This window comes from Sitodiplosis mosellana, unplaced genomic scaffold (genome assembly GCF_009176505.1).
Source record: "Sitodiplosis mosellana isolate CC-2019 unplaced genomic scaffold, AAFC_SMos_1.0 Smas_scaffold_3018, whole genome shotgun sequence".
NCBI lineage: Eukaryota > Metazoa > Arthropoda > Insecta > Diptera > Cecidomyiidae > Sitodiplosis > Sitodiplosis mosellana.
In genome coordinates, this window is record NW_022598260.1 from 8,570 (window position 1) to 17,874 (window position 9,305).

The 9,305-nt window shown below is 36.5% G+C and overlaps 3 protein-coding genes across 3 annotated transcripts; 2 read left to right on the forward strand and 1 right to left on the reverse strand.

Moving 5' to 3' along the window:
• Positions 1 to 1,379: 1,379 nt before the first annotated feature.
• On the forward strand, positions 1,380 to 4,373 carry LOC129571634 (uncharacterized oxidoreductase TM_0325-like). Its single transcript, XM_055451452.1, has 4 exons — positions 1,380 to 1,488; positions 3,454 to 3,737; positions 3,856 to 3,907; positions 4,008 to 4,373. Exons 1-4 carry the CDS (start codon positions 1,380 to 1,382, stop codon positions 4,265 to 4,267), a joined length of 705 nt encoding a protein of 234 aa, XP_055307427.1. The 3' UTR covers positions 4,268 to 4,373.
• Positions 4,374 to 4,507: 134 nt separating this feature from the next.
• On the forward strand, positions 4,508 to 5,363 carry LOC129571632 (NADH dehydrogenase [ubiquinone] 1 alpha subcomplex subunit 7-like). The gene is made up of 4 exons (XM_055451450.1): positions 4,508 to 4,668; positions 4,827 to 4,915; positions 4,991 to 5,077; positions 5,200 to 5,363. The coding sequence occupies exons 1-4, from the start codon at positions 4,603 to 4,605 to the stop codon at positions 5,273 to 5,275; spliced, it is 318 nt and encodes a 105-aa protein (XP_055307425.1). The 5' UTR covers positions 4,508 to 4,602; the 3' UTR covers positions 5,276 to 5,363.
• A 41-nt stretch (positions 5,364 to 5,404) lies between these two features.
• On the reverse strand, positions 5,405 to 9,018 carry LOC129571633 (atlastin-like). Its single transcript, XM_055451451.1, has 9 exons — positions 8,328 to 9,018; positions 7,710 to 8,256; positions 7,241 to 7,626; positions 7,039 to 7,167; positions 6,818 to 6,973; positions 6,620 to 6,748; positions 6,310 to 6,546; positions 6,082 to 6,213; positions 5,405 to 6,000 (listed from the first exon to the last, which is right to left on the reverse strand). The coding sequence occupies exons 1-9, from the start codon at positions 8,538 to 8,540 to the stop codon at positions 5,941 to 5,943; spliced, it is 1,989 nt and encodes a 662-aa protein (XP_055307426.1). The 5' UTR covers positions 8,541 to 9,018; the 3' UTR covers positions 5,405 to 5,940.
• Positions 9,019 to 9,305: the final 287 nt, after the last annotated feature.

The following is a 9,305-nucleotide window of genomic DNA, read 5'->3' on the forward strand; positions in this document are numbered from 1 at the left end:
AATAATCATTGTTCGTATCACAATGTGTTCACTTTCATTGTGAGAATTTTCGGGTGATAGTGTAAATAGTGTGGAAATGCCATATGATACCGTGTTCCCCAAGTAGCCGAACGCTTATTGTTTTGCCATTTTTCTCTTCTATGAAATATTTTTCCGTTCTACTAATTGAATGTACGAATTTTTGTCTAGCATTGACACGACAGAAAAAAAACGAAAAAAGTCATTGGCTAATGGTTTACATGTCGCTCCATAATTTCTTAAACAACATGAATTTAAATGAAATATTAACAACAACAACAACAGCCAAACAGCGACAGCAGCATGCAAAATTAGTTCATACACATCACGTCGAATTGACACTCACTGCTTTTTTTTCATTACTTCATTACCACAATCGAATTTATGATTTTTATGTTGCTGCTGTTCTCAAATTCAAAAGTCATCATGATCAAATACTCTTATCAATTTTGCTATATGAATGCGATGAAATAAGAAAGAAACTTCGAAAAACTTACCTTTACTTGTATCCATTTTCTTGCTAAAAAGCGAAATAGTTTACCAGATCGAATTGTGTAAGATAACCTTTATTCACGCACGTTTCTCGGCTATTAAAATTTTGTCGCACGACACAGTGACATAAAGAGTAGCTCGTCTGTCATCAAGAGTGCAGTTTCCTTAAAACTCTTTTTATTGCTACAATGTATGGCCAGCGTTGTGTATGTGTGCGTCCAGAGCGGAAACCTCAATTGAGTGTTTGTGTTTTATTTTCTTTTTTTCTTTTCACTATGCTGCTGGTGTCGTTTTAGTGCGTACTCAAGCCAAACAATGAAACGAGCAGGGAGTGTAACTCCGAGGAGGAGGAATGGTGAGGAGGTGAATGAGGAGGAGGAGTGCGCTGAGGAGGTTCCTCCTCCTCACATGAGGAGGAAATAAAAATTACCAAAATTGAGGCATATAAATTTATTTTAAACACTTCTATTGATGTTGATCGTAGTTTTTTATCGTTGGCATCCGTTCCAAATCAATAAAAGTGTTTAAAATAAATTTATATGCCTCAATTTTGGTAATTTTTATTTCCTCCTCATGTGAGGAGGAGGAACCTCCTCAGCGCACTCCTCCTCCTCATTCACCTCCTCACCATTCCTCCTCCTCGGAGTTACACTCCCTGGAAACGAGAGAAGAATGATGAGGAGTTCTTAAAGACTCCATTACATCCCAAACGAGTGACTGTGTGGTGCGGATTACACGCAAATGGCATCCTTGGGCCATTTTTCTTCAAAAATGAGGCTGGAGCCAACGTTAACGTTAATGGCGACCGATATCGAGAGATGCTTGATTGCTGGTTGTTTCCAAATGTTGCCACACATGATTTGGAAGACATGTGGTTTCAACAGGATGGTGCAACATGTCATACGGCCATCGAAACTATCGATTTATTGAAGGCTGCTCTCTTAAATTTTCCATTTGCAACGGTATCAAAATCGAAGAGTAAGTATTCACATGCTAGAGATATGGTTGTTAATTGTAACAACGAGAAAACAAAGCAAACAGAAAAATCATGACAGAAAGAATATTAACCCCAATCTATGCCATTTCCTTGGGCATAAATGTTTTGTTCTTCATTGAAAAACCAATTAGTCCAAGAAAAAAGAGTGTGTAGTTTAGAGCAATGTAATCTTTTTATTTACAACTAACGGCATGTTTATCCAACCAACGTTTCGAACAATATTTTTTCCAACATTTCACACATCTGTAACGACGCGATTTCTGACATTTTCGTTCAAAAAAATTCAATGCATTGGAAGGAAAATTATAATCCTTTTCGGATCCATTCTTTCGGATCAGATAACAGTGTGCTGTGGGACATAGTCCAAGTATTTGCAAAAAGGATACTTGATCATGTGTCTTCAAGTGTCTTTTGAGATTTGAGCTATTCAAATACACTCTCGCACAAATTGAACACTTGGGCCGCACATACATTGATGTATGAGATGTTTCCTTGTGTTGTTGCAACCCAAACTTTGATCGGAAATCTCGTCCACAGACATCGCATTGAAATTCAACAGGTTGTTGTTGTATTTGTATCTCTTTAGCTGCAAAATAGCATTTCAGTCCAACGTCAATTGCATCGTTACGCACTACATCATCGCAATCGATAATATTCTGGACAGGCCGTTGTAGTGTAAGTCGATTCGTATCAATTGAGTAGACTTGTTGATGCAATTTTATCCTTCGCAATTCCGTATAATAGTTGATTCCGAATTGAATGGCCTAAAAATGAGAATTGATTTAGCAAATAGTACATAGCCGCTGACTTTAATACTTTGTGTAAAGGTTTACACCAATGCTCAACAATTGAATTAATTGAATAATTGGATGAGTTCTTTTTTTAAAGTAATAATGAGTATAAAAAATAGGAAAATTATACATGCCTGATCATAAATTGTCGTCATTTTTTTTTCAAACGCAAGATTTGGACCTTATTCAATCGAATTCCATTTCAATACTAACTACAAAAGTAGCATCAGCAAAGGTACCTTAACGTGTTGCTGCTTCATGCTTCCAACGGTTCTGAATAACCGTTTTTAGTATGAGCCCTTGAAAAACACCGATAGTCAATTGAAGCGTTTGGTCAGGTTCATATTGAAATTTGTAAAATGTGCAGAAAAATCTTTCTAACTGCAAAAATAAAATTTATACTGACGCCAGATTCATTCATGTTAGGGTTCATATCATGTGTATCTACAAATCGTATCTCGCCCGTCTGAACTGTGCGAAAAAGAGAGAGAGAGAGAGAATTCAAATATTTTGACATCATTACTTTTAATTTCGTTCGAAATGAATTCGCTTTGTTTGTCCGTGAATTTTGTTGCTAAATTCCAAAAAAATCTCTAAACACAATTTTTTCAGGAATTGTATCGCTATGATGTAATTGCATGAAATTTGAGATATTATGCTTGTTTGAACTCTACTAAAGTTTACTTTTGAAGCCTTTTGAGTAATTGTCTGCAATGAAATTAAATGTTGGATTTCATAACAGCGCCAAAACGACGATTTGAAATCGTTGACTTCTTTTGATCGATTCAAATTGGTCAAAGACATCCGAAAAATTGAAATAGTAATTGATTATATTGCAGCACAATTACAAAATTTCTGTAGATAACATGTTATCAACGCGGGAAAGCTAGTTGATTTTATCAGTGTTTTGATTCTAAATAACGTCTTTTTTTAGAAATAAAGCAGAGGAAATTTAAAATGTCATGCAATCATCTGATAAAGCCATTCGATTTGTAAACATTCCTCTCGTCAAGTTGCATGTTCATTCCAAAGCCATTAATTGAAATATACTGAATGCTACGCTGAATAGTCTATAGTTGATCGTTACCAGCGAAAGATCAAAAGTGAGTTTCTACGGTAAAATTGTTTTAATCACGGGCGCGAGTTCCGGAATAGGTGCTCATGCAGCAGAGCACTTGGCGCAAAAGAGCGGAAGCATTGCCTTGGTTGGTCGCAATACAGAACGACTGAACGAAGTGTGTGATCGGATTAAAAATGCTGGTGCCCCAACACCACTCTTGATTGTGGCGGACGTTTCATCTGAAGCAGAACGAATAATCACTGAAACGATAAAACATTTTGGCAAATTAGATATTTTAATCAACAACGCTGGCATTTTGTCAAGAGATACCATTGAAACCGTTGATTTGGACGAGTATGAACGCATCATAAAAACAAATGTGACAAGCGTTATTAAACTGTCCATATTTGGAGAAGACAAAAGGAAAAATTCTTAACGTATCATCTTCGGCCGTATTACGTGTAAAAACAAATATATTCTCATACTGCATCTCAAAGTATGCATGCAATGCCATTACAAAGAGCACAGCATTGGATTTGGCACCAAAAGGTAACCTAAATAATAGAAGAAATGTTTAATTGGGCTCGCATTAAAACGAAAATTCTGATTTACTTTTAAATATATTGGCTTGAAAATAATCGTTGTTAAATGATTTTTGAAGGCATCCGAGTAAACGCTTTCAATCCATGTGTTATCAAAACCGGGATACTCACATCGGGCTTTCGACTTTCTTCAGAACAAGCTGATGAATTTGTAGACAGTCTCAAGAATGTTTATCCCGTTGGTAGAGCCGGCGAATGCACCGATACATCGGCAGCCATAGAGTATTTGATTAGCGATTCCGCATCTTTTCTTACTGAAATACTATTGCCTGTGGATGGTGGCGAGATGACAAAGTTTCACATCTGAATGCATAGAAAAAATTGTATGAGGAAAATTTTGAATGTGAATTGAATTGAAAAGAATAGCACACAAAATATATAAATAAACTTTTGAAAGGATGAATTAAAAAAAGCGTTTATTTTGCATTTCTTCTGTTTTGAATATTTCATTATGAGCATGAGCTCTGGCACGTAGTGCTTTCGTCAACCGTTTGGGGTCGCTACTGATATGCGTTTATCTTTCCACACATCAGAAGTGTCATTGTCACTTTGACAAGAGCCCGTACACTACTGAAATCATATAGACTTGTGAACGACTTGGTTTTGGTTATTCTATAAAATTTCGGATTTTCAACCAACATAATGGCCCAGGTTGCAAAGCGAGATATTGGATTTTTGACGAAAATTTTTAGAAATGTCATCTTAGGCGTAAGTAAAATTGGCAATTCACTTTTTTCACATATTTGATGTATCAAGTCGCACATTAGAATCATTTGTTTTGAGTTATATAAGTCTGAGAATGACAACATTGCTATCCTGTACTACTACCAAATAACACAAGTTATTCTCTTCATTTTGTTATCTAGCGTGATCATAATTCGGCATTGAGATTCGAACCTGAATGTTCAGCACGTGATCAACCACCGCCAAATATTCCCGATGGCCCAGCACACAAGTACGTTTTGTTCACATATTCTGTCCGTGTCATCACATTGAATTAAATCAACATCCCTTCCTTGTATCCTTTCAGATTATCAGCAAATTACTATGAGAGCCGTGATCCCCGACGAGAAGTTGCTCCACCAATTGATCTAACACAAAATTTGCTTGGCTCCGGGTATGTTATCTATGGATGTCAGTCGACCAAAAATAAAATACTAGTCTTTCCATTGTCTTTTATGTAAAGCAACTATTTGAGTTTGCTCTTTCATTATTGATCTTTATTTTGTCTCGTTTCAGTGAATTGGGTGTTGCTAAAACCGGAACACGAATTGCAGGAGTTCCTACACCTGGCAAAACTTATCAATGGGACTAAATGTTATGTAATTTTCTTTCCGATTCATGTATGAATATAGTAAACTGATGAATGTGAAATATTGAAATAAATGAATTTCCAATTTAAACACAGCGCTGTTTTTCAATGACCACTGCAGAAGAGTGTGAATTTCATTAAGTTTGACTGTTTAATGGTCTTTTTGATACAATCAATGGCTTTGATTGGACTTACAAACTTGATTCAAACTGCAAACTAGATCGATCTGTTTAACCACTTCATTTGTTTACACTGACTTGAGTGAAATTGTATTCAAGTGCATGTGCATGTGCACCATTTCTCACTTGTTTATTTTTCGGAAATTCTTTATTGAACACAAACAGCGCATATACACTCAGCAATTCAAATTTGGACAGCAACAGTCATTATTGATCGCCATTTGAATGAACTGATAGTAATGAATATCCACATCAGTTGCACTCGATAAATTTTTCTTTACTCTCCATTGTTATTCTATTTGAACACGCCTATTACGTCTAATCTTAAAGAAACACTGATTTTTTTCCAAGACTGATATAAAAATAAAGCCAACATTTTTATTAGATTTTTGAAGAAAAATTTCACTAAAACTAAAAAAGAAAAAAAAGGTATCTGGTATTCCATTGCAAATAATCGGGTTTGAACTCAAAAGAATAATTTGGTGCCACTTAGTTTTTGTGATATCTGGAATTGTAATACTTGTTCCGCATTTGGGCTGCAGTTTTTGGCTAGAAATGAAGAAAACAACAAAGTTATCAATTAAGTTGAAATATAAACCGTATGATTTGCGTTCACTACACAATACATACAGTTGAACAAGCCGAAGAATTATTGAATATTTCAGCAGCACGTGCAAAATCTCTGCCAGTATTCGAAAAAACGGACGACAAGGATGCATTTTCACCTGATGACCAATTGGCACTTGCCGATGGTGAGCTGGACTAATAGTTGATCAATTGATACGAGGGAAAATATTTTAAAATTAGTTTCCACGATAAACATTGTAACTAAATGAAAAGAAGTAAAGAATAACCTACGCAGTACGATGATGCAACGGAGCTGCGACCTGAAATTGGTGTGCTATAATATTGTGGCGTTGGGCTGTAGCACGAATACGAAGATTGTGGACTGTACGAACGTTGCGGACTATAGAATCCAGAGTCGGCAAACGATTGGCTACGCCGTCGACGTTCTTCTTTGAGTGCCTCTTCCGTGGCTTTTAACTCCTTCTCTTTTTGCTCTTTTACAAGTCTCTCCTTTTCTTTTTCTTGTTTCTAAGGAAGAGCAAATGAATTCAAAAATCAGCCATTTGTTTCTTTTGCATCCATTTAGATATACAGTTCTTACCAAAACCGCCTTTTCCTTCTCGCTATTCTTCGATTTGAATGGAAGGTACGCGCTTTCCAATTCATTTTCCAGTTTTTTCATGATCTCTCTGGCGATCTCAGTATCTTCTTTGCTTAGCTTTGAATTGAACTGTTGACACGAAAGTATTGATAAAAAAGATAAGCCAAATTGGGCAAAAATATTGGTTGATGTATTTACCAGATCAATCGCAAGCTTCTTAATTCGGGCATGATGGCTGATCATACTATTTTCGCTGAGATAGGATGCTGTACCGGCCAATTCTTTCTCAAACATACTCTTGTAGCTGGTGACAGCTTCATCTTTTGCCTTTGAAATCTTCACTTCTTGCGCTTTCTAAATGAAACAGATTATTTTTAAGTGAAGGTCATTTAAAAATTGAAAATTCAATTCATGCATACAATATATTTTTGTTTCTTCGCCTCATTCAGGACAGTTTGGATGTTGTACTCTTTTTCGATTTCATCCTGGAGTTTTCGTAAATACTTTTCCGCAATCGTGGCTCCACCCAGCTTCGGTTTGCTATTAAACTGTTGTGAAGCGGAAAATTATGTTTTTTCATAGTGTGGATAAAAGAAAATATTCCTTATTTTTTGTGTTTACCTGAACAATGCAAAGACTTTTTTGCTGAAGGTGCAGTTTTCGCAGCTCATCATTGGTGAAGTATGAACTTGTTCCCTTCAATGATTTTGTCATCAATTGTACATAATTGGATTTGGCATCAAGAAATGCGATCATATTGTAACTATCAGCCGTTGCTTCGAAAATTGACTTTGGCTCTGGCATATCTTTGCCATTGAAAACCGCCATGTACGATTTTAGATACTGGATAAAGTCCTTTGCACGCACTTTTCGGCCGTTTATTTTTTTAATGATGAGATTTTCCGGGGCTAATATATTTGGCACCAGTTCCTGCAATGCATCTTTGAATTGGGCTGCGATCAAACTTATTTGTCCACCGTAATTTTCATCTTGTGTAACAGCGTCGCCTGGTGAGAATGTATTAAAAATATATTTATAATTTTTCTAACTTTTTGAGCAAATGAAAAAGAAAACGGGAATATGACATCACCAGGATGTGGCATTAAAAAGCCGCGAATGTGTTCAAAGCTGGATTTCAGTTGATCTCGTAGTTTTTTCATGTCTTCAGTTTGTTTGTTGTTCTTCTCAAGACGTTTGGTAACCACTCCCTCTCCACCGACATATCCAAATTTGTACTGATATGCGAATTGCCAGTCGCGCACAACGAACAATAGTACCTGGAATGGTTTCTCTTCGGGAGATTCGTCCAGCGATAGTTTTCCATATTCCGTGAACAAGTGAAGGTACTGCAAATCATCTTCGCGAATGTTGTTCATTAGATTGTAGCACAAAACCGACGAAAGCATTGCGCTCATCGCAAATATGGTTGAACAATCACGTACACTGCTGTTGCTATCGAATGACCCTTGAGTGTCCATCAAAATGATCGCCAGCTTTTCGCCATCATCGGAATCGTGCGTAAAAATCTCCGACCAAATCAGAATGCCAATTGTATCTGGGATATCACAACCGCTACGCCAAGAAAAACATTTGCGCAAATTTTCTCCGAGGAATTGGCTAGCATCTTTCCGTTTGTACTGTACACCAAATTTTAATTCAGTTATTTTTTTTTCACTTAAAATGTTCACAATCTTCAATTGTCCCTTACCTGAGCATTCAAATATTGTAAATAGAAATTCAACAGGAAACTTTTGCCTTGTCGAAGCGCTCCAGCAACAGAAACCACGACTACATGACGATCTCGAATACTTTCTGCGTTTAAAATCGTTTCCAGTGCATCGATTTTCAGTACAAATGAATGATCATCGGTTGGCTCGACGATTTGAAGTGCTCGGGCGTTTGCAACCACTTTTGAAGACATTGTCAATTGTCAATTTCAATCTAGACAGCTTGACAACTATGACAGATTGAAATGCGTATGCGACAAACGCAACGTCAAACTCGCAACTGTTTGTTTTGTTCTATTTCACACGATGGTGATGTTACTTTTAAGAAAAAAGATGCGCCGTCAACTAGGATTAGGATCAAACCTTCGAACCAGTTTATTTGAGAATGAACAGAAAAATGATTTCTTTCGATTCTAGCTGCAACTTCACCGCTCAATGACTGCTGTGTGACTGAGCAGCTAATTCTTCAATTTATACGCTATTCACGTCGATGTATTGACCTTGCACTATCTCAAATGGTTTTCGGAATACACAGCCACACTTCAATCTGCTCTATTAAAATTTCCTGGAAATCCGTTTATTCTTATCGCTTCGTTCGTTTGGAAGGGGCAAAGTAAGAAAGAAAACAGCAAAGCAAACGTGCCAATATGTTTTACATCGCGAGCGAAGCACGATTTGAAGTGGTTATTAATAGTAATATTTTATCATGCTATAGCGCATTAGTCAGAATCAACTTCAATGCAAATGTTCGGATGAAGCAATATTTTTTTTTTCATTACTGATATTGATTCTAGTTGGATTCACAACATTAAGGTGCCAAATTCTACTTTTTATGGGTATGTAGCCAGTTTTTTGTATTGATTAACTTTTCGGTCGGCCGTTTTAATTTATTGGCCAGCTATAAAAGTTTTCAAATCAAATTAAAGAAAAACGCACACAAGTTTCGGTTTAAATACATT